General features: G+C 40.4%; 1 protein-coding gene across 8 annotated transcripts in view; it reads left to right on the forward strand.

The window, feature by feature from the left end:
- Positions 1 to 26,330, forward strand: part of lrp8 (low density lipoprotein receptor-related protein 8, apolipoprotein e receptor) — a 410,737-nt gene that overhangs the window by 214,678 nt on the left and 169,729 nt on the right. For all 8 annotated transcript variants that reach the window (XM_062028225.1, XM_062028222.1, XM_062028224.1 and 5 more), the window contains exon 4: positions 15,686 to 15,814. In XM_062028225.1, coding sequence (XP_061884209.1) covers positions 15,686 to 15,814 — 129 coding nt within the window. The remainder of the gene's footprint in view (positions 1 to 15,685; positions 15,815 to 26,330) is intronic.

A 26,330-nucleotide genomic window follows, 5' to 3' on the forward strand; every position in this document is an offset into this window, starting at 1 on the left:
CATGCTGAAACGCACCAATCCCCGCCCTCCCCGTGAAGGGAAATTAAGAAGGTAGTTAATCAAAAGTGCATTAGCATACGACGCTGAGCTCCGTCCACCCCTACACACCCTGCACATTATAGTCACTTAGTCAGGCCGTGTGAGGAGAATAACAAATCCTTACCACATTTCATTGTTTGACTAAAACAGACCGCATCGAGCCTTAAGCGTTAAATGAGTTTTTTGACCTCACGACCAGACAAACTTTATTTAAAATCCCCTGCGTGAATTCTAAACTGCTTCCCAAGATTGTTCAAATGTAATAATTTTATTCAGTGTCTGCTGAGTAACAACAGATGAAGCAAATTCATCGGTTGACCTTGCTGTAAAATGTCAATTAAGTTTATTTCAAGGTTAGTGCAACCTGCATGATGGACTCCCACCAATCTATTAGTACACAATATACTATTAGCATCCAGGGTTACACAGCAACAGTGTGGGGAACATTTCTTGAAAAAAGTAATTAGTTACATTTCCTAGCTACTTTCCCCAAAATGTAATCACAATAGAAACAGGAATACTCCTTCGTGAATGTTACTATCTACCAGGGAAATTATTAATTGTTGGGGACGGAGAGGCGTAATGTAAATTAAAGATTTATACAACGCCTCTCCCTATTTTACGTGAAGAGGCGTGTGTGAAATATCAATTAATAAATAACAGGGTGCTTCATATGAAAGGTTACTGCAAACATATTCCTATCCCCTTCCTGCCCTGTCTGATAATAGGATGCCAAACTCCCCTTAAAATTGTGGCGTGTAATGTTATTATTGCACTGGTCTTGAAAGGCAGACATACTGAGCTCAATACAGGGCTGGAGTTGTGGCAGGAAATGTGTTAATTTATGTTTTAATTGTGTTAAATGTATTATTATACATCATTGAACAATATACATATATATATATATATATATATATATATATATATATATATATATATATATATATATATATATATATATATATATATATATATATATATATATATAGTCAAGGTTTCTGTGGTTTATCTGTTATACAGGGCTCAAAATCCCCTGAAGAGCAGAGAAACCTGCGAAACAGGCTTGTAGGGATGAAATAGTCTGTGTTTTTTCCTGACCTAACTTATATATGTATTTATGTATGTATGTATGTATGTATGTGTAACAATCAAAAGTTTACATACACTTGTAAAGAACTTAATGTCATGGCTGCGTTGAGTTTCCAATAATTTCTACAACTGTTCTTTTTTTGTGATAGAGTGATTGGAGCACATACTTGTTTGTCCCAAAATACTTTCATGAAGTTTGGTTCTTTTATGAATTCATTATGGGTCTACTGAGCAAATCTGCTGGGTCAAAAGTATACATACAGCAATGTTAATATTTGGTTACATGTTCCACTGCAACAAGACACTTTTGGTAGCCATCCACAAGCTTCTGGTTGAATTTTTGACCACTCCTCTTGACAAAATTGGTGCAGTTCAGCTAAATGTGTTGGTTTTCTGACATGGACTTGTTTCTTCAGCATTGTCCACACGTTTAAGTCAGGACTTTGGGAAGGCCATTCTAAAACCTTAATTCTTGCCGGATTTAGCCATTCCTTTACCACTTTTGACGTGTGTTTGGGGTCACAATACGTCCGACACTGATTGTTATTTATTACTCCGGTGCTCTTGTCTTGTTCTGTATATTGTACAGTATTTTGTATTTCTATAGTGTTTTGTATATTGTACAGGATTGCTTATTATTCTTATTGGATAGTAGTCTATTTCAATTGTTAGTTTTTTTCTTTTTTGCCTGTTGTGTAATTTATTATTTATTTATTTATTTTTACCCCATATTTTTTTCCACTACCGCACCTTAAGTTGGAGTCCTTAATCTCGTTATATCCAAATATAATGACAATAAAGTCCATTCTATTTTATTCTATTATATTGTCCTTTTGGAACACCCAACTGCGCCCAAGACCCAACCTCCGGGCTGATGATTTTAGGTTGTCCTGAAGAATTTGGAGGTAATCCTCCTTTTTCATTGTCCCATTTACTCTCTGTAAAGCACCAGTTCCATTGGCAGCAAAACAGGCCCAGAGCATAATACCACCACCACCATGCTTGACGGTAGGAGTGGTGTTCCTGGGATTAAAGGTCCCACCTTTTCTCCTCCAAACATATTGCTGGGTATTGTGGCCAAACAGCTAAATCTTTGTTTCATCTGACATCACACGGACAAAGATAAGACCTTCTGGAGGAAAGTTCTGTGGTCAGATGAAACAAAAATTGAGCTGTTTGGCCACAATACCCAGTAATATGTTTGTGATTAATTACATTTAGTCCATAATATGCATCAAATAAATCCAAGTTTGAGTCACAAATGTTTCCACTTTTACACAAATAGTGTGAAAACAGGTAAAAAATAAAATTCCGCTTTGAAACTCAACTTAGCCATTATGTACGGTATTCGAACTGAACAGTCCTGAGTGTTGTTGACGTGTTAAGGTCAGAATTAAGAAAAGAAAAAAAAACACTTTGTTTCTCTTGAGATGTTACAATACCACGTCACTGTTTCACTGTTAACAACAGTAACAGGCTTGTAATTAGTTAGATTACCTGCTACTATAAAACAATAACGCTGTTATTCCTAACGCTGCACAACAATGTCCACAACAATACTTAGAGTACATTGCTCGGTGTAGATGAGAACGGTGTTGTTATTTGATAATATTTTGATAATATTCATTGACCTAATGTCTCACATAGTAAATTAAATCTGAGCATTGTTTCTTTTAAAAACATCATTTTTGTTTCAGCATTTGATGGGATGCCATTAGATTGTAGTGATAATGTTATGGTGAGTGATTGCTTATACTGTAGTCAATGTAGCCTGATTCCTCAATGAAATAGGATTTCAGGTCACTTTTCACTCATTAAGTATTCCAGGTGTACAAGAACACTGCAATCGTTGTTTAGAGAAAGCAAGAGCATTTACAAGTGTGTTTTGAAGACATATTTAGGGGATCAGTTCAACACAAACTCTAGAAGATACTATAGGATATTTATATGACTGATGATAACATATTGTTATTCTGGCCATGTTTTCCTTTTTGTTTTCCTCCAGATGGAACAGTGCATGTTGCATGAATCATTCAATGACAGGTAGAAATATTGTACATATTTTTTTGTAGGCATTTACTAAGATATGATAAATGTTTTAATTTTATGATTTACATTTAGGGAGAACACAATCAAACATCCTTGTGGGAGTTCAGCATCACATGCTTTTTCTTTACTAATGGAATGTAAATCTCCCTCCTACATGACCCCCTTTTTGTTTTCTGCAGGCCGTATTCTATGAATATAATCACCTAAATATACAATATGCAACATTTATTTTATATTTACTTTAGGCAACAGGGTTGCAATCAGGAATTCCAGACTTGAGTCGATGGGCAGCCCATCAAAAGTCTGATCAATAGCATTGTTTAAAATGCAACTGACAACCACTCACACATCAATCAATCAATCAATCAATCAATCAATGTTTATTTATATAGCCCTAAATCACAAGTGACATAATGGCCTGAACTCTTAGGGCCTGATCTAGATCCAAATAACACGCGCTAAACAGTGTGTGCAAACTGTAAAATTGTGTGTGCTATTAGTGGGTGTGTTGCGGGTGATCATGTTATCATGTTCCGCTCTGTGGCGTGTTTTGAAACATGCAGCAGCCAAGTCCTGCAGTGTGATCTACTACAAAACTTTAAGCATGCTGAAGGTGCACTCTGGGAGACGCCGACACTAACGGCGGGTTTGTGCTAAAAATGCATTTTATATTAAGTTTTAGTTTTGTTTTTCCTATGGGAGATATGTAACAATGTATCTCCTTCTGCATAAGAAAACAATTAATAAATGAATAAAAAAAATAAAATAAAAAAATTATACATAGTATATATATAACATCCATCCATCGATCCAAATTAAATTTGTTTTAATCAGCCCCTTAAAGTGGAACTGCACTTTCTTTGGAGTTTTGCACTCACAATCTTTATGTATGACAAAAACACATGTTTTTCTTCTTTTTTTTGCATTCTAACGAGTAACTAAATGCAAGCAACATTTTGCTTATAATGGAGCCAATGGAAGTCGCTCTATGCTGCCTATAAAGCGTTCAAAAATACATTCAAACACTTTCATCAAGGTTTTATTTACACATTGTAAAAGTATGTATGTAATGTTGCTCAAAAAGGTTCATTTTGTCTTCGTATTCATATACTTTTTCAAAGGTTATTGTAGGTAAAGATTCCATCTAATATACCGAAAATATAGTCTGATTACAAGAACATTTGAAAAAGTATATATATGTAATGTAGTAACCGGCACATTCATAATAACATGTAATATTTCCATATTTTCCATACGGCGGCACAAATAATTTAAAAAAACTAGAGATGTCCGATAATGGCTTTTTTACCGATATCCGATATTCCAATATTGTCCAACTCTTAATTACCGATACCGATATATACAGTCGTGGAATTAACACATTATTATGCCTACATTTAAAGGGGCGGCGTGGCGAAGTTGGTAGAGTGGCCGTGCCAGCAATCGGAGGGTTGCTGGTTACTGGGGTTCAATCCCCACCTTCTACCATCCTAGTCACGTCCGTTGTGTCCTTGGGCAAGACACTTCACCCTTGCTCCTGATGGCTGCTGGTTAGCGCCTTGCATGGCAGCTCCCGACATCAGTGTGTGAATGTGTGTGTGAATGGGTGAATGTGGAAATACTGTCAAAGCGCTTTGAGTACCTTGAAGGTAGAAAAGCGCTATACAAGTATAACCCATTTATCATTTATAACACATGATTATGCCTACATTTGTTGTGATGCCCCGCTGGATGCATTAAACAATGTAACAAGGTTTTCCAAAATAAATCAACTCAAGTTATGGAAAAAAATGCCAACATGGCACTGCCATATTTATTATTGAAGTCACAAAGTGCATTATTTTTTTTAACATGCCTCAAAACAGCAGCTTGGAATTTGGGACATGCTCTCCCTGAGAGAGACTATGAGGAGGTTGAGGTGAGCGGGCGGGTTGATGTGTGTGGGGGGGGGGGGTGTATATTGTAGCGTCCCGGAAGAGTTAGTGCTGCAAGGGGTTCTGGGTATTTGTTCTGTTGTGTTTATGTTCTGTTACGTTACGGATGTTCTCCCGAAATGTGTTTGTCATTCTTCTTTAGTGTGGGTTCACAGTGTGGCACATATTTGTAACAGTGTTAAAGTTGTTTATGCGGCTACCTTCAGTGTGACCTGTATGGCTGTATACCAAGTATGCCTTGCATTCACTTGTGTGTGTGAAAAGCCGTAGATATTATGTGATTGGGCCGGCATGCAAAGGCAGTGCCTTTAAGGTTTATTTCCGCTCTGTACTTCTCCCTCGTACAGCGGCGTTTTAAAAAGTAATACATTTTACTTTTTGAAACCGATACCGATAATTTCCGATTTTACATTTTAAAGCATCGGCCGATAATATTGCACTGCCGATATTATCGGACATCTCTAGTTTAAATCAATCATCCATTTCCAAACACATGCATTATTTGCATTCCTAGTATGATGTTTATTTATTATTCCATAAAACCTTTTAGCTATTTTTTAAAATTGTATCCCTAACATATCCTCCAGTTTGTGGCTATTATAAGTCATACTTTCAGACTATATGCTTTTTTACAGCATGAGAGAAGAAAAAGAAAAAAATGCATGAGAAATGCAATTTAAAAATGACTTCTGGTTCTGAGTGTATTTTATTGATCAACTAATTCAACATTTTATTTTTATTTAAAGGGCTTAAGTTCAGTTCTCCTTTAATTTGATTGAACCTTTTATTTTGCTATTGTCTACGACCACGCACAAAGTAAGAACACTGGATGCTACTACAGAAAAATAAATAAATACAAATACATTCTTAAATGAAACAGTCCATCCATCCATCCGTTTTCTACTGCTTGTCCCTCTGGGGGCTGGAGTCTATCCCAGCTACACTTGAGCGGAAGGCGGGGTACACCCTGGACAGTCTTGCGGGCAATTCTAATTCACTAGATAGTAACAATTAATGTAAACTTTTCAACTAATCAAAATTATCATTGTCAAATACTTACAATTGTTTGTGTATACAGACAATTGGAAGCTTTTGACTACATATAATAACCATATGGGGTCGGACATTTACATATATTTTTTTACGTGGCATTAAAAATGGCATTAAATTAGATTTGCTGGTACCTGAAGAAACCCTGACATAATTATTGTGAACCATGGGCAAAACTCCAAATTATCCTTTAAGTCATCCAGCAGCTATAGAATAATAAACCTGATATTGCTTAATAGACCACATGTTTATATGTTTTATTAAAGACAGTCCAAATATGTTAACACACACACACTTGTAGGACAGTGGTTTCTCTGTCCATCGCCTGTCTTTGTGGTGGGATCGCCTCTTTTCTCATTGCCCTTTGTGCGTAACTGTGCCAGTTTGCGCATAGTTTTCAAATGTGCTTAATATAGACGCAAAACAGCAGCCACAGATCAGTTCTAGTCCTAATAAATCCCATTATGAGTGCTAAATAATTGCTATGTGCATCTTTTTCTAACAGTACACACAAACCCTTAGCAGCGGTAACTACACTATATTGCCAAAAGTTTTTGGCCACCCATCCAAATGATCAGAATCAGGTGTCCTAATCACTTGGCTCGGCCACAGGTGGCCTTCCATTTAGCCCACGTACAGTACGCAGAGAGCTTCATGGAATGGATTTCCATGGCTGATCAGCTGTATCTAAGCCATACAGCTCCAAGTCCAATGCAAAGCGTGGGATGCAGTGGTGTAAAGCACATCGCCACTGGACTCTAGAGCAGTGGAGACGCCTTCTCTGGAGTGATGAATCACGCTTTTCCATCTTGCAATCTGATGAACGAGTCTGGGTTTGGAGGCTGCCAGGAGAACGGTACATTTCGGACTGCATTAATGTGCCGAGTGTGAAATTTGGTGGAGGAGGAATTATGGTGTGGGGTTGTTTTTCAGGAGTTGGACTTGGCCCCTTAGTTCAAGTGAAAGGAACTTTGAATGCTCCAGGATACCAAAACATTTTGGACAATTCCATGCTCCCAACCTTGTGGGAACAGTTTGGAGCGGGCCCCTTCCTCTTCCAACATGACTGTGCACCAGTGCACAAAGCAAAGTCCATAAAGACATGGATGACAAAGTCTGGTGTGGATGAACTTGACTGACCTGCACAGAGTCCTGACCTGAACCCGATAGAACACCTTTGGGATGAATTAGAATGCAGACTGAGAGCCAGGCCTTCTCAACCAACATCAGTGTGTGACCTCACCAATGCGCTTTTGGAAGAATGGTCGGAAATTCCTATAAACACACTCCGCAACCTTGTGGACAGCCTTCCCAGAAGAGTTGAAGCTGTAATAGCTGCAAAAGGTGGACCGACATCATATTGAACCCTATGGGTTAGGAATGGGATGGCACTTCAAGTTCATATGTGAGTCAAGGCAGGTGGCCAAATACTTTTGGCAATATAGTGTATGTTTGTGCTTGCCTATTTTCTATCTTCACAGGAGTGTTCATTTAAAGCACACTTTGGATTGTGCACCTACTCTCTCTCAAAATGTTCATTACAGCCACTAAATGTGTTTTAATGTTGACATACTTTGTTTTTAAGTCCACTTGTGTAGATGAGCTTTGTTTTTAACACAACAATATCTGGGGAAAAATCTGCATTTTTGAAAATATCTGTTCGTCTTTGTTCGTTCCCGCTTGAAAAGTTATATTTTCCGACAGTCTAAGAGTCCATAAATGCATCATGACTGGTGAGCGGACTGAGAGTGGGGAAAATAAACGAGGAGAACGGTTTGATGTGTGCACGTTGAGACAACTGTTGTTGCTTGTTTCAATAAAGTGATTTTTGATCGACCATTTCCTCGTCATCCTTTTAACATTCAGGCAAAAGCTACAAGATAGTAACATACAAAAATCACACAATTTGAGAGATTTTTATCTTCGGAATCTATCTTCACCGATTCTGTTCATAACTTTTATGGACATAATTTCTAGGCGCAGTCAGGGCGTTGAGGGGATCCGGTTTGGTGGCTGCAGGATTAGGTCTCTTTTTGCAGATGATGTGGTCCCGATGGCTTCATCTGGCCAAGATCTTCAGCTCTCACTGGATCGGTTCGCAGCCGAGTGTGAAGCGACTGGGATGAGAATCAGCACCTCCAAGTCCGAGTCCATGGTTCTCGCCCGGAAAAGGGTGGAGTGCCATCTCCGGGTTGGGGAGGAGACCCTGCCCCAAGTGGAGGAGTTTAAATACCTGGGAGTCTTGTTCACGAGTGAGGGAAGAGTGGATCGTGAGATCGACAGGCGGATTGGTGCGGCGTCTTCAGTAATGCGGACGCTGGATCGATCCGTTGTGGTGAAGAAGGAGCTGATAAATCTCTCAAATTACCGGTCGATCTACGTTCCCATCCTCACCTTTGGGTTATGACCGAAAGGACAAGATCACGGGTACAAACAGACGAAATTCGTTTCCTCCGCCGGGTGGCGGGGCTCTCCCTTAGAGATAGGGTGAGAAGCTCTGCCATCCGGGAGGAGCTCAAAGTAAAGCCGCTGCTCCTCCACATCGAGAGGAGCCAGATGAGGTGGTTCGGGTATCTGGTCAGGATGCCACCCGAACGCCTCCCTAGGGAGGTGTTTAGGGCACGTCCGACCGATAGGAGGCCACGGGGAAGACCCACGACACGTTGGGAAGACTATGACTCACGGCTGGCCTGGGAACGCCTCGGGATCCCCCGGGAAGAGCTGGACGAAGTGGCTGAGGAGAGGGAAGTCTGGGCTTCCCTGCTTAGGCTGCTGCCCCCGCGACCCGACCTCGGATAAGCGGAAGAAGATGGATGGATGGATGGTATCTTCGGAATGTCGATAGACAAGCAATTTCTGATACTAATCTGCTAAATTGAGAGGAGTCGGCAAGTCTGTGAAGAAAGTGTTTCCCAGCATGCCTTGTTGTTAAGATTAAGATTAAAGATTAAAGTACCAATGATTGTCACACACACACTAGATGTGGTGAAATTTGTCCTCTGCATTTGTTCCATCCCCTTGGGGAGCAGTGGGCAGCAGCGGCGCCGCGCCCGGGAATCATTTTGGTGATTTGTTGTTACAATTATCACTTTTGACTGTGTTATTATGCATCTTTAATGTGTATTTTTGCACGGACAAGGTTTAATAGTTAAGGTGGAGTCATTTTTCAGTCATGTACAATTGAGGTGGGCATTAGAGAACAGCTTTCTAGAGCAACAAGAGGAGAAAACAGACGTCTTCTTAAACTAAAGCAGGAGGAAACAATGATTAATAAAATCAAAGGATGAGACTGAAATAACCTAAGAGGAACATTTGACCCGTGTTTGCTTTAAGCATTCACCACTAGTTCCTAAGGAGCATGCGAGTGGTCAAAATGTATTATTGATGAAGTTGTGTTTGGCATTCTGCAAAATTGTCATCTGGGGCCTTGTGCCGTTGGTTTTAAAGCGTGTGAGCATGCGTGTGTGTGTGTGTGTTTGTGTGTGTGTGTGTGTGTGTGTGTGTGTGTGTGTGTGTGTGTGTGTGTGTGTGTGTGTGTGTGTGTGTGTGTGTGTGTGTGTGTGTGTGTGTGTGTGTGTGTGTGTGTGTGTGTGTACGTGTGCGTGTGCGTGTGTCATGATATATTGGCGCAGTGGTCATGTCTACTGTAATGGGGTTTTGCCTAGAGGGATATCATTGATACATAATTCATGTTGTGTGTTTATGTGCATGCATGTCAGAATACCTTTATTGTCATTGTATGGAAACAACGAAATTGGACAGCAATCCAGCTCAGTGCTTTTAAAACAAACCTACATGAAATAGTGTTAAGACAACAACAATAAAGAAAACAATTTAAGATTTAAAAACATAATAAAATGTTAAAAAAAACATATTGCACAGTAGATCTTTATCAGAGGTAAGCAAGTTATAAAGTGTGTGCGTAACAAAAACAATCTTGAGTTTCTACACTCCCACCTGATTTTTATCCAAAGCCAAGACATATTTTTGTAGACATTCAGTCAAATCGAGCAAGGTGGAAATGAGGCCTGCTCTTACTTGAATATTGTAAGACTGATGGACACGGCCAGTGTGTTCTTTTTGGACACAAATCATACTGTAAACATACTTGCATCATTTCTGGACACATCCCCATTTTTTTGCTCTTTCGGTTTGGGCAGAGGCGTCGAAATAGTGGGGTAACTTGGGATGTTGTACCAGGGCCCCAAGCACAGGGAGGCTTGATTGGTCAAGTTTGAAGATTTTTTTATATGAGTAATACCAAAAAATATGTCATAAATTAATATAGCTGTGAAAGATCAATAATGAGTTTGCTTGAATCGAATGAAGAATTTCTTAAGACTACTAGGGTTACCCCAGGGGTAGGGGGGTTAATATGTCATCATATAATTTGCATAATCTGCATTGATACATATATTTTCTTCAAAAAGGTAAAAATAATGTTCTATAGACAGCCAAGTTGTGTTAACATTTATTAGTACAGTAGTAACATTTTTTCTCTATTTTTCAATTGTTGCTGCTTATTATAAAATGTACTTTCTTGAGAATTTTTCAATCCTTTTGGTGACTTTTTCTTGATCAAAAACAACTATCAACAAATCTGGCACATTTTTGGGGGGCTATTTGAGACTGTTCTTGTGTTTAGAGACTCTTTACTTCTTTCGCTCGATGTCCGCGACAAACAGCGAGCCTGACATCACGCTTGCTTCACGCTGCTGCTTTTTCTCTCCTTAAAAGCCACCACTGTCCTCTTTATATTTTCACATTGCACATTCGCTGTCGGTTTATCTTGGCTATATTAAAGTACATTCACGTTGCAGACATGCTGCCTGCACGCCAGTCAATCACTCGTGTATTGCTTACGTCAGTGTTTTTCAACCTTTTTTGAGCCAAGGCACATTTTTTTCATTGAAAAAATGCGGCGGCACACCACCAACAGAAAACATTAAAAATGAAACTCGGCAGCCGATATTGACAATAAAAAGTTGTTCCCGCAAGTGTTGGATATGAATTCAAACCATAACCAAGCATGCATCACTATAGCTCTTGTCTCAAAGTAGGTGTACTGTCACGACCTGTCACATCACGCCGTGACTTATTTAGAGGTTTTTTTTGTGTTTTCCTGTGTGTAGTGTTTTAGTTCTTGTCTTTTGGTGGCTTTTCCTGTTTTGTTGGTATTTTCCTGTAGCAGTTTCATTTCTTCCCTGAGCACTATTCCCCACACCTGCTTTGACATTGTTGGTTGTCATGTCATGTTCGGATGTACTTTGTGGATGCCTTCTCTGCTCCACACGCTGTAAGTCTTTGCTGCCGTCCAGCATTCTGTTTTTGTTTACTTTGTAGCCAGTTCAGTTTTAGTTTTGTTCTGCATAGCCTTCCATAACTTTCATTGCCTTTTCTTAAGGGCACTCACCTTTTTGTTTATTTTTAGTTTAAGCATTAGACACATTTTTACCTGCACGCTGCCTCCCGCTGTTTCCGACATCTACAAAGTAATTAGCTACCGGCTGCCACCTACTGATATGGAAGAGTATTACACTCTTAGCAGCACTCGCCTTCTGTTTATTTTTGGTTTAAGCATTAGATACCTTTTGACCTGCACGCTGCCTCCCTCTGTCGTCTGCATATTGTGATCACGACAAAGCAATTAACTCCCTGCTGCCACCTACTGATATGGAAGAGTATTACACGGTTACTCTGCCAAGCTCCAGACAGCACAGACAATCAACAACGGCCCATTATTTTCGGATTATAATTACTGGTTTGCAAAAAATATTTTTAACCCAATTAGGTGAAATGACATAATCTCCCACGGCACACCAGACTGTATCTAACGGCACACCAGTGTGCCGCGGCAAGGTGGTTGAAAAACACTGGCTTACGTCATCACATCATGCGGTTACAGCAGTGCTGTTTCAGTGATCAAAGTCTTTTTTCGGCCAAATTTTATGTGCATCGTTAGTCAATAGTGCGCAAATAATACTTTTTATATCCATTCGTACAATATATTATTTTAATTTGTTTTCACGTTAAAAAAACAACATTTTAAGGTGTGGCGGCTTTTATTTTGCTGTGGCTAGCCGCCACAATCAATTACACGTAGGGGAAAACCCTGACTACCTACACACTATGTCAAAAATATGAATTGGATGAACTGGATAGCGGCAAACCTAACTTCAAACACTTCACTCAACACAAATGTCCAGTGTTGGGTTAGTTACTGAAAACCAGTTACTAGTTACTTTATTTCAAAAGTAACTCAGTTACTAACTCAGTTACTTACACCAAAAAGTAATGTGTTACTGTGAAAAGTAACTATTAAGTTACTTATTTTTTTCCCCTTTTTCTTTTAAGGCTCCCATTAATGCCCCTTTAGACTTAATTTCAATACTGTTATTGCACTGGAGAATAATACAATCTGTTGATCAACTTGACATGCATTTGCACCCATGAACTCTGCTAAGCAATGTGGTCTACATACAACACACAAAGACAAAGATAGGTTTCAAAGGGCCAATTTATTTCAGGCCAGAACAAATTGACAAAACTATTTTAAATAGCTGCAACATAATGGCACTTTAACTTTAAGTAGATAGGATCTTTGATCCTAGACACAACTTACATTTAACTAAAATGTTCTTCTCTTTGTGCTCGACAAAAGAAAAGTAGTGAGAATGTCTCCATGTTAAGACACTCGACGTCTGGCTTCACCATGATGTCATGTTAGTTGTTATGAGAGTAGCGTATGTGTGTGTGTGTGTGGCCCTTTAAGATATGACAGCATGGGAGGTGAGTGACGTCGGTGAGTGAGTGGGCGAGAGAAGTGAGGGACCGGCGACAGTGAGTGTGTGCAGGTGCTCTAGCTTGGTAGATGGCTGCGTCCAATAAAGTCACAAAGTTGCAACAAACCGCCGGCCTCGTCATTCACCCTCAGCTGTAAAGACCCTCTTTGTTATGTACGTGAGGGTTGGAAGGAGACAACACCACGAAGAGCTTAAGGTTACCAGGTTTATTGTAACCTTTGATGATTGTGTGGGATGTGTATGCTACTCTAAGTGTTGGTTGCAGGATTAAGTGTAGAATTAACCATGTAAATAATTCAAGAGGATGTTGTACATGCGTGATGGATGAAAAGTTTGTCTGACCAAGAGGGTAGGCACAAGGGAGATCCGGGGACAGGCAGGTGGTCGAAGGCAGGCGGAAAGCAACAATGTCCAAGTCCAAAACGAGTGATGGAGGATTGAGAGAGGCAACTGCAAGGAGAACAAGGGACATAAGTCAACAAGACAAAAAGGGGCAAAAGACAAAAGCAATGCGAGGACAACGAGAGGGAAGCCAGAGACGTAATGCTTACTACAAGAGTTAACGACGTTCCGGCGTAGGTCCCAAGGAGTGACTGGTTCTTATGCTGTCCTCTTGATTACTGCCAGGTGTGCTGATGACTAACCGCCTGCAGCTGCGGCGAAGAGAGGGCGTGATGCAATCGGCGGGGGCGTGTCCTGACATGCTGCCAGACAGGGAGTGTGATCTTGCTGAGGGAAAATCTTGGGTTCAAATCCGCGCTGCAACACTCTTCCGGGTAAAGTGAAGGTTGTTAGACCCGAAGTACATAGGCCCTGGAGGAACGTGTCCCCTGCGCCCCTCAACTACGGTCTGGGAGCCCCCCCCCCCACCCACACAAAGCACGCCTCTTCTTTTCCACCGCAGCGCTGCAATAAAACACACTCAGATCTTCTGTTTCTAGCCGATACTACATAAAAAATAACGTAAAATAACGCAATAACGCATCATGTAGTAACGGTAACTGAGTTACTGATTATAAAAAATAACGCGTCAGATTACTAGTTACCGCCGAAACTAACGGTGTTACAGTAACACGTTAGTCCCAACACTGCAAATGTCATAACATCAATGCTCGCTTTTAAGCATTCACACAGCACCAGCATTTTGAAACAAGAATTAAGGTAAAAATATAACACATCTGCATATGTGTTAGCATAGGAGAAAGTTATAAACAAATTTCACATGTGCATCTCATTGTGGTGCATTCAAAGACCCACGATTAAAGTTAATTACAGAGGCGTCACTAGTTTTTTAAAGATCGGGCGGGACTTAACTCACATGAGAATAATAATAATAATAATAATAATAAAATCATATTAATAATGATGTATTATCATGATTTGTTTTATCCACCTATGGTAATACTACTTGAATCAGCAAATCTCTACTTTTCACTCTGAAGTAAAAAAAAAATCATCCATCCATTTTCTACCACATAATTATTTATGTTAATTATGACAGGTTGTATGATGATTTAAATTAATATGCTGGCCACTTCATATTGAATTTGTTGGCAATTGTTTTCAATTATTTTTTTTACAAAACAATTATTCAATGTTTTTTTTTGTTTTAGATATGTTTATCCCATCGTTAAAAAGCCAAAAACCTAATAAATGTGTTGACATTCATTTTTAAAAAGCTGTTAACAATCAAAATCCAAATATCCATGCAATAATTGAGTTTTTTTAGTGCATGTAACATACCAAGTGTGTGTGTATGTGGCGGTGACATTGGGTTTAGGGTGGTATGGGAGACATTTCAGGAGTCTTAAGTGTGGGGGCCCATAATTTGGTGTTACGGCCCTTGGTTTGTGGTTCATCTACACCAGGGGTGTCAAACTTATTTTAGATCGGGGGCCACATGGAGAAAAATGTACTCCGAAGTGGGCCGGACTGGTAAAATCACGGCACGATAATTCAAAAATAAAGACAACTTTAGAATGTTTTCTTTGTTTAAAAATAGAACTAGCACAAATGTACAAGTCATAATGTTGTTAGGTTTTTTTTTACACTTATGTGTTGCGGTTAATAATTTATTATTTATAATTATGTGATAATGTTCATCAGTGAACTCATTGGTGTTAATTTTCAATCTATCAAGATAAAAAAATTATATCAAAATCAAATTACAGGATTGTGGAAGTCGCTTCCTAGCAGCTCCACTGTAGACACGGCACAAGAGCCAAGCGTGCACGTTTTAACAAGGTCACCGCCTCTGTCCTCAGCACCATGGACAGAGGCGGTGACCTTTGCTCCTGCAGGCAGCACTGACAACATCTACCACCACAAGGATGTTATTTATGTAGTTTGATAATTTTCCTCGACCGATGTACTAACATCATGTGGTTTATTTTGTACATACTGTATGTAGCATCATCTACAAAGATACAAAGAATTGCTATTGCGACATCTAGTGGACACATTTAGAACAGCAGTTTCTTTCATTCAAAAATTTCGGCTCATTTTTATACTTAGCAAACTCATCCCGCGGGCCGATTAAAACCTGTTCGTGAGCCTGATCCGGCACTCGGGCCGTACGTTTGACACACCTGATCTACACGATGAGGTTATTTTGTTGTTGAGAACCTTCAGACCTTTTGAGCGACGATCAATTGGAGCCGCAAAATAACCGATCTACCTGAGAGTTCGATTGACTGACTTTTCCTTCACTCTTCAATCCAGGCCGACAGACCTGTCCACCAGAGAAGTTTGAATGTGGCGGGACTGCCAGCAAGTGTGTCTCGTTGTCATGGCGATGCGATGGAGAAATAGACTGTGAGAATGGGGCCGATGAAGAGCACTGTGCCGCAGGTGAGAACATTGGAGAAATGACGAATGTTTAACGATGTCCTCACATTTGAATATTGTTCTGTGTTTTGCAAAAGTCTTATGAAAACACACTACAATTCAAAGTTTTGAAAGTTCCACACAGAAGGCAAAATCATTGTTTTCGCAAGTATATCAAGTCCCCCCGTACTCCTTTTCCATCCCAGCCACATAGAAAATATATAAGTGCCTTACTTATTCCTTTTCATCTCTATCCATAGACACAAAGGGCAATCAGAGATGATATGATCACTTTATTACCTCTCATCTACCTGACCTATGTGAGCAGGAGAAAATCAAGCTGTAAAATAATTCATGAAGGTCTGGATGATGATTGATTTTCTGCCTTGTTTTGAACGTGTATGTGTGAGGGACTTCTGGGAATTGTGCCAAGATTAAAACCTGTGTGGATCACCGTTTGATCTATCATTTAAAGGTAAAAGGGATGAAAGCACATCTGACATTTGGGGGGTAAAATCACCTCAAAGCTAAAGACTTAAAAGTCCACTTGAAGGGCTGCATAATTATTTCTTTCAAGTTAATTTCTGTCATATCAAAACTATGGTGAATTGTCAGTTTTGACACAGTTTGACTTTCTGATGTCTTTCAAAGAAGTAAGTTGTTTCCTATACCCTGAGTTTCATCTACACCCAGTGAAAGCATAATGGATAAAACAATTCACAGCTATTGTTTTTTGTATATTTACTCTAGTTCAGGGGTCGGTCCCCCAAAATGTTCAAAGTGCCATATTGGACACAAAAGAAAATATTTCAGGAGCCGCAAAAATTAAAAGCCTTATACAAGTCTTATAATGAAATCAAGCCTTATATAAGTCTTATAATGAAAACAACACATGATGTAAGTGTCTATATTAGCTATGTTACGCTGCAAGCTCTTATGTGAGGTGGGTGCAGTATTTGGATTTGATGTTGTTCAAGTTTGAGAATGTCTGCTTGCACAGGTATTTCTTTTGTTTGCAACAGCCACCTGCCTGGCACCACGCCGTGCTGAAAGAAACGTGTGTCGCAGGCTGACGCAAATCTACACAAAATACTATAGAGCAGGGGTGCCCACACTTTTCAGCAGGCGAGCTACTTTTTAAATGACCAAGTCGAAGGGATCTACCTCATTGATATATATAATTTATATTTATTTATTTCTAAAAGAGACGTTTTTGTTAACAAGTTAAAAGGTGTTTAATGATAATACAAACATGTTTAACACATATAGATTCCTTTCTTTCTTGAAGACAAGAATATAAGTTGGTGTATTACCTGATTCTGATGACTTGCATTGATTGGAATCAGACGGTAGTGCTGAAAACGTCCACATTTTTTAATGGAGAAGAAAAGAAGTCCTCCTTTCTGTCCAATACCACATGAAAGTGGTTGGTTTTTGGCATCTTATTTGTCCAGCTTCCATACTCCTTTTTATACACTTTACAAGAAATACATTGGCGGAAAACTCTGTGGCTTGTGCACGCCAGCTTTCTGAGACTCTTATTTTGGCACGATAGAGCAGCGCTTTTATTGTGAAGACAGGAACTATGTGGTCAGTCTTTAGGCTTTTGACAGGAGGTATGGTTGAAATAAAAACTGTTTCTCGCCTCCCTGACGGTCTGTTTTTTCCTTCACACTGAGCTGGCAGCAGCCAGCGTCATCTCACAAGACCCTCGGGTGCCGTGAATGTCAATCAAGTGACGAAAGTGACGTCATAGTGAAGATTTCTGATCGCTAATTTTTAGGACTACTTTTTCAACGCCTAGTTGGCGATCGACTGACACACCCTCCGCGATCGACCGGTAGCTCGCGATCGACGTAATGGGCACCCCTGCTATAGAGAAACACATTCACACACTACTGGGCAGTGTACAAAACGGGTTGTTTTCTGGCACATTTAACAATCAATAAACCCGCATCAGCAATTAAAACATATCTTATGTGGTACTGTCAAAATTAAAATTGCAAAAAACATTTTAAACGTGAAAAAATTAAGAATTTAAATATCTCATCTCACATTTCATCGATAGCTGAGCTAGCTTCCGGGGTTGGCCGCCATGGTCTCACAAGATGTAGTTTCTCTTTAAATAGCCTTCTTGAAAATAGCCTTGCAAATATATGTGTCGTCTTGTCTAATCATAAAAGATGCAGACGAGGCGTGTTGGCTGACTTCTTAAAGTTTACTCCACAAGGTGCTCATCAATTATATCCAGCTGCCGGCATGGCTACATTCAACAACCTAAACGGGGCTACTGCGCATGCTCTTCACTACTGTGGCATGCTGGGTAATGGAGTTATTATGTTACCTAGCTCATAACGTCACTATATATCTGCCTTAGGCCATCGAGAAGGCCTTACTGACAATATCGCAATTATCTATCAACTGTATGTCCCCGTTCACTTACAGTGCACAGACGCCCGCATTGTTGATTTTGAAGGCCTCTGGCAGATTTCGTACAGCATGGCAACATAAGCCAGCTGAATTCTGATTGGATAAAAACTCTATAACCTAAAAACAACAGCGCTGGAAGGATCATAATATGACATGAAGAGAATATGAATACTTTTAGATATTTAGGGAAAGTGAATAAAAAATGTATCTTTAATTATGATCATCATTTCTGGTTATGTTAGGCCAGCAGAGAAGGCCTTGCTGGTCCTGACGGCACACCACTGGATCCCTGAACAGTCGAGCCTATTGAATCTGAATTATTTAAAAGCAAAAGGCGTCTGTCCATGGCATGACATGTTAAATTTAAAGTTTATAGGGGAACTGTTTTTTTTCCCCGTCATTTACAATCCTTATGTGAGACAAGAACATACTTATGTGCTTTTTAAATACTAAAAAAAACTGTTAGTACGAGGCGGCTAATAATGCTGGTAAATAGGTAATCTACTCAGCATATGAAGCACTCTGAAAACCATCCAAAAATCTCCAACATTTTTTTATACTTGCTGAAAGTTTGTATGTAATGTAGTAACAGGCACATTCATGATAACTGTAGGAGCAGTGTGAGCAAAGCCAAAGGCCAGAAAAGTAGTTCCTCTATGTTAGCTCTTACAATAACAATGTCGCTATAGTTAATATAGCAGGTCACGGCATATAAATGGCGGTTTTTTAATATTTTATTACACAATTTTATAGGCAGAATATATGACTCCCCAATAACTGCATTGTTAGCCGCCTTGTACTTGAAGTTTTTCACTATTTAGGATGCACAGAAAAGGTAACAAAATGTGTTCTTGTCTCATATTTGGTGAACAAACACAGCTAACTCTTGTACTGAATAATCAGACTCCTAGGACATCAACTTGTCCAGTTTTGGAAGCAACAGTAATTGCAAATGTTTGCAAATGGAACCGACAGCAGGTGGAAATTAGAGCCAATTAGCAAGACGACCCTGCTAAAAAAAATAGTTTTCCAGGTTGTAGACATACCATTTCCCTATCCTTTACCTTTTCATTCTTTCCAGCTGATGTTTTGGCACGTTTGCATGTTGCCAGTGCTCTTGCCAGTACAGGTTTTGAGGCACTTTCTGCAACCAACAGAAGTTGGCAGCTCAGCAAAGATGACACATTAATGCATGCTGTGCCACAGAGGTTTTTTGTCTCTCCCAGGAGTGTCAAGAGCATGGATGAGGTACTAAGTACACCAGGAGATGTGGAGGAGGCTGTATGAGGACAACCCAGTAGAAGGACCGCTAGGTCTTTTTTTTAATGAGGAGGAACAGGAGGAGCATACTTGCCAACCCTCCCGATTTTTCCGGGAGACTCCCGAATTTCAGTGCCCCTCCCGATAATCTCCCGGGGCAACCATTCTCCCGAATTTCTCCCGATTTTCACCCGGACAACAATATTAAGGGCGTGCCGTGATGGCACCCGCCTTTAGCGTCCTCTACAACCTGTCGACGCGTCAGCTTTTTCACCATACAAACAGCGTGCCGGCCAAGTCACATGTTGTATGCGGCTTCTGCATACGCACGAAAGTGACTGCAAGACATACTTGATCAACAGCCATACAGGTCACACTGAGGGTGACCGTATAAACAACTTTAACACTGTTACAAATATGCGCCACACCGTGAACCCACACCAAACAAGAATGACAAAGACATTTCGGGAGAACATCCGCACCGTAACACAACATAAACACAGCAGAACAAATACCCAGAATCCCTTGCATCCCTAACTCTTCCGGGCTACAATATACACCCCCGCCCCCCCTACCCCGCCCACCTCAAAACCCCCCCGCCCACTCAATCTCCCGAAATCTAAGGTCTCAAGGTTGGCAAGTATGAGGAGGAGTGCCGTAAAAAAACTAAAAAATTACCTCCAACATGTCACTAATGTGTGTGTTTCTGCTCAACGTTCTGCTACCTGCAACGTCCCCTGGCAAAACCAGTTTGGCGGTGGGTCAGTGATGGTCAGGGAAGGCATATCCTTGGAGGGCTGCACCAACCACCATGTGCCAACAAGTTTAAGTAGATTGGTTCACTAGGTGTCGATGAGACTATAGCAGACCCATTGTACGACCATATGCTGATGCAATGGTCCCTGGGTTTCTTCTGATGCTTTGTCAATGGTTAGACTCATGTGACAAGAGTAGGACAAAGACACCGATGCTATGGCTTGGCCTGCCCAATCCCCAACCAAACCTGAATCCAATAAAGCATGTCTGGGACATCATGTTGCCATGTTGCACCACCACAGACTCTTCAAAAATTACTAATGCCTTGATCCGGGTCTGGAAAGAAATCCCTTTAGAGAACATCTATTGGGTGATCGGGAGCATGCCCAGACATTGTAGGGTGTGCATAAAGGCACTTGGAGGCTACACACACAGCTTAGCCTCATTTCAAATTGTCTTGAGGAATATTAACGGAAGCTGTTCAAAGTCAGGACCCAGGATGGACCATTCCTCTTTGCATCAGTTGGTGACGTCTCTGCGCTGCTGACCTCTCTCCATTCAAGATGATCCCCTGCTGGTCTCCCAATGGATTGGATTTTCACATGAAGTCGGGACCCGGGGTGACCACTCCTTATGCATCAGTCGTTGACGTCTCTGCACCCCGACGTGTCTACATGCAAGAGGATCCCTTGCTGGCCCCACTATGGACTGGACTCTCACATTATTAACCGTATACACTCGGCATCCGTTGCACCGGTCACCCAGCGGGGGATCACCACATCTGCGGTCGCTTCCAAGGTTTCTCGTTGTTCCCATTGGGTTGAGTTTTTCTTGCCCTGATGTGGGATTTTAGCCGAGTATGTCATTGTGGCTTGTGCAGCCCTTTGAGACTTCTGTGATTAAGGGCTATATAAGTAAACTTTGATTGATTGATTGATTGATTGATTGAAGTTGGATCAACCTGAGATTCATATACAAAAGTAAGACAATATTGTCTTGAGCTGAGTTTACAGTCAATTGCCTTCCTCAATAGCAGCTCTACAGTTGTATTAAAGTTCTAAATTAACAGCAGGATTCGAACTATCTGCCCCGAGCCGAATTCTCCAGGGTAAGCTACTGCCATATGCTAACCATATGCCTATAAATGCAATAGAGCTCGAAAACTGAGCACTTACTGATTTGACCTACTGTGTATCTGGACTACTGCCAAGAACCTTTCCAGGTCAAGCCTCTTGCCATCAACGTGGCAGAGCTTCAGAGGGGCAAGGTTTTGGGTTTGCATTGCCTATTCTCCCTGTGCTAGTGTGAGTTTTCTTAGGTACTATGGCTTCCTCCCTTGGTTCACAAGCATGTACGTCAGGTTCATTAAAATTCCCTAATTTGAATGTGAGTGTGCACTGCAAAAAGTCAGTGTTGAAAAACAAGAAAAAAAAATACAAAAATGAGGGGTATTTTAATTGAACTAAGCAAAATTATCCGCCAATAGAAAAGCAAAATTTGGCTTGTCAAGACTTTCCAAAACAAGTCAAATTAGCTAACTTCAATGAACACAAAAATACCTTAAAATAAGTATATTCTCACTAATAACAAGTGCGCTTTTCTTGGTAGAAAAAAAAAATATGAGACCTTTTTGCTCAATATGTTGAAAAATATTCTTAAATTAAGTAAATGCTAGTGCCATTATCTTGACATAATGATATGCGCTTGGCATTACATTTATTGAAACCAGCAAACTTATATTAAAAACTAATTTATTGTTCTTAATGGAAAGGCAACCGCTTGTTACTCTCGGGGTCTCCTAGCCGCTCAGGCAAATCATATGGTCTAAAAATGCATTTTTCCATCGATAACATGACATCATCGCGCCAAGTGCGTGCTCTTTCAGTCAATTAGTGCGCATATATACAGCCTGGCACCCGGCCAAAAATGTTTTAATTGTAATTTTGAAGAATTTATCTGAATGTGCATGAACTATTTCTGTTCAAAATTGTTAGAAATGTCACATGTTAAATGTTTAAATATTAACTTTCAGTTTACTGTACTGTGCCAACTGTACTACTATATGAGTACGTATTTTCTATTGTTTCATTGAAAATAAAACAGCAAAGTCCCTTTGGCCGTCATCCGTTTTAATTATGAGACACAATTGTGTCAAAGTCATGATTTTTTTTTTTCATGCTTGGAATAAGTAATTATTACTTTAAAAAAGTAGTTTTATACTTGTGAGTGTTGATGACAAAGTTTTGCAACAGTTGATATTCTAGTTTCAAGCATGTTTTACTCAATATAGGTCATAAAATCTCAGCAACAAGTTGTAATATCTTACTGAGATAATTTAGGACCAAAACCCTTAAAACAAGTAAGACACTAACATGAAATCTGCTTAGTGAGAAGAATTATCTTATCAGACAGAAAATAAGCAAATATCACCCTTATTTGAGATATTTAATCTTACTTAGATTTCAGTTTTTGTAGTGTGAATGCCACGAATCATTCAAGACTTCCCTGAAATAGCGATGTTCTGTTGTCTTTATCAGGATATGTGCACTGCAGTGGTCAAGAACTGTTTATTTGCTTTCTTTCACTCTGAATTATTTCGCTACAGTGTATGTGCTTGCAAGTAGGTTTGACTCTTTGGGTGAAAGTGGGCTAAACAGAAACATAGAGACAACCAGTCAGACAGAGAGAGGTGTGTACTCCGAGAGACTCCTGTGGGCTCTGGGGACCTGTTGCTCTTTTCACATCACTTGTGCTATGTTACATTACAGAAAGCCGCTACAGGATCGATGCCCGCCAGGGATATATGTTTGTTGGTGTTTTATGGCAGGGCAGAGAAGTGTTGAGTCCCTGCGTGTGTATATGTGTTTGTGTGTGCCGTTCTGGGTGGAAACAAAAAGGTGAGCAGAGAATAAAATGAATGTAAACAATACTCACAAGAAAATAATGCTGCTTGGTTCACACTAAATACAACCTCTACTCTATCATTTAATAGCCGACCAAAGAAAAGCAAGAAGAGTCCACCCACATGAAAAATAACTGCTTTGGGATTTTGCTTCTTTCTTTTTGTAGAGGTGTCTGCAGCCTCTTATGTTGAGGTTTTTCCCATTACATCCTCCTTCATTTACAATCCTTTGACTGCTCTCCCTGTGTGCGTGGGTGGAATGTAATGGAGCATGGATCACAAGCAGGCTCATATGCACCCAGAGGCTGTTCCACTTTTGTTTTAAGTTCAAACCGCATCTATCTGCACAATAGTCCTATAAAGATCATTACTATCCATGCATCCTGAGTCAGGATCACCTGGACATGAAAGATAGGATGGCTCAACCAAGGTTTAAAGGCCTACTGAAATGAAATGTTCTTATTTAAACGGGGATAGCAGGTCCATTCTATGTGTCATACTTGATCATTTCGCGATATTGCCATATTTTTGCTAAAAGGATTTAGTAGGGAACATCGATGATAAAGTTCGCAACTTTTGGTCGCTGATAAAAAAGCCTTGCCTGTACCGGAAGTAGCGTGACGTCACAGGTTGTGGAGCGCCTCACATCTGCACATTGTTTACAATCATGGCCAGCAGCAGCGAGAGCGATTCGGACCGAGAAAGCGACGATTACCTCATTAATTTGAGCGAGGATGAAAGATTTGTGGATGAGGAAAGTGAGAGTGAAGGACTAGAGGGTAGTGGAAGCCATTCAGATAGGGAAGATGCTGTGAGAGGCGGGTGGGACCTGATATTCAGCTGGGAATGACTAAAACAGTAAATAAACACAAGACATATATATACTCTATTAGCCACAACACAACCAGGCTTATATTTAATATGCCACAAATTAATCCGCATAACAAACACCTCCTCCCTCCCGTCCATATAACCCACCAATACAAATCAAATTCCCGCACAACACACTCAATCCCACAACCCAAAGTACCGTTCATCTCCGTAAAGTTCATACGTAAAGTTACGTATGTGACATGCACTTAGCAGCACGCACGTACGGGCAAGCGATCAAATGTTTGGAAGCCAAAGCTGTACTCACGGTAGCGCGTCTGCTAACCAACTCAAAGTCCTCCTGGTTGTGTTGCTGTAGCCAGCCGCTAATACACCGATCCCACCTACAGCTTTCTTCTTTGTTGTCTTCATTGTTCATTAAACAAATTGCAAAAGATTCACCAACACAGATGTCCAGAATACTGTGGAATTTTGCGATGAAAACAGACGACTTAATAGCTGGCCACAATGATGTCTCAATATGTGCGCACAATCCGTGACGTCACGCGCAAACGTCATCATACCGAGACGTTTTCAGCAGAATATTTCGCGGGAAATTTAAAATTGCCCTTTACTAATCTAACCCGGCCGTATTGGCATGTGTTGCAATGTTAAGATTTCATCATTGATATATAAACTATCAGACTGCGTGGTCGGTAGTAGTGGGTTTCAGTAGGCCTTTAAAACTTGTGCCAAACAGACGAGATGCAACATCTATCCATACGTCATCGAACTGATTACACCTGACACAGTCACACACATATAAACACTCGCAGAGTCAAGTATGTCATTGCATTGCATTTATACAATAGATAAATATGCTTTAATAATCCAGTGAATTAAAGGAAATGGCAGACGGCTGACTCTTTAGCCTCTTTTACACAGAAAACTAGCATCTGAGCCACAAAGCCAGCTTTGCTTTCCCTGCAACTCTTAGATTTTGACACCATTTTTTTTTTTTGCCGCGACATGGAAGCGCTGTCCACTGGACCTCACTTCTGCTCACTAGTTATCTTCTATGTAATATTCTTACTGTATTTTCCGGACTATAAGCCGCTACTTTTTTCCCAGGATTTGAATCCTGCAGCTCATACAAAGGTGCGGCTGATCTATGGATTTGAATTCGCTAACGGCCATAATGTTTTGTATACAACGAACTTACATAGTAGTAACATCGACACAGAGACTGAAAAGGTGTGTTCGTGCTTTGGCGCCATCTTTTGGACGAATTTGTGGCCAAACAGCTCAATTTTTGTTTCATCTGACATCACATGGACAAAGATAAGACCTTCTGGAGGAAAGTTGTGTGGTCAGATGAAACAAAAATTGAGCTGTTTGGCCACAATACCCAGCAATATGTTTGGAGGAGAAAAGGTGAGGCCTTTAATCCCAGGAACATCATCCCTACCGTCAAACATGGAAGTGTTAGTATTATGCTCTGGGCCTGTTTTGCTGCCAATGGAACTGGTGCTTTACAGAGAGTAAATGGAACAAAAAAAAAGGAGGATTACCTCCAAATTCTTCAGGACAATCTAAAATCATCAGCCCGGAGGTTGGGTCTTGGGCGCAGTTGGGTGTTCCAACAAGACAATGACCCCAAACACACGTCAAAAGTGGTAAAGGAATGGCTAAATCAGGCTACAATTAAAGTTTCAGAATGGCCTTCGCAAAGTCCTGACTTAAACGTGTGGACAATGCTGAAGAAACAAGTCCATGTCAGAAAACCAACAAATTTAGCTGAACTGCACCAATTTTGTCAAGAGGAGTGGTCAAAAATTCAACCAGAAGCTTGTGGATGGCTACCAAAAGCGCCTTATTGCAGTGAAACTTGCCAAGGGACATGTAACCAAATATTAACATTGCTGTATGTATACTTTTGACCCAGCAGATTCAGTCACATTTTCAGTAGACCTATAATAAATTTATAAAAGAACCAAACTTCATGAATGTTTTTTGTGACACACAAGTATGTGCTCCAATCACTCTATCACAAAAAAATAAGAGTTGTAGAAAGTATTGGAAACTCAACACAGCCATGACATTATGTTCTTTACAAGTGTATGTAAACTTTTGACCACGACTGTATAGATACAGCCCGTCCACCGGCCAAATGTTTTCATCCCAATGCGCCCCAGAGTCAAAAGGTTTGGGGACTCCTGGTCTATAGTCTGGAAAATACGGTAGTTACCTGTTTGAATGCGCAAAGATTGCGCTTTCTCGTCAATCAAGTGGTGTCCGGATTCTCCATTAGGTAGGGGCGAAGGGCCAAGTGTGAGGGCGGCAGAGTCCCCTAAATGAAGTCAGCTCAGGGACCTGCCTAGG

This window comes from Entelurus aequoreus, linkage group LG19, assembly GCF_033978785.1.
Source record: "Entelurus aequoreus isolate RoL-2023_Sb linkage group LG19, RoL_Eaeq_v1.1, whole genome shotgun sequence".
Classification (NCBI taxonomy): Eukaryota; Metazoa; Chordata; class Actinopteri; order Syngnathiformes; family Syngnathidae; genus Entelurus; species Entelurus aequoreus.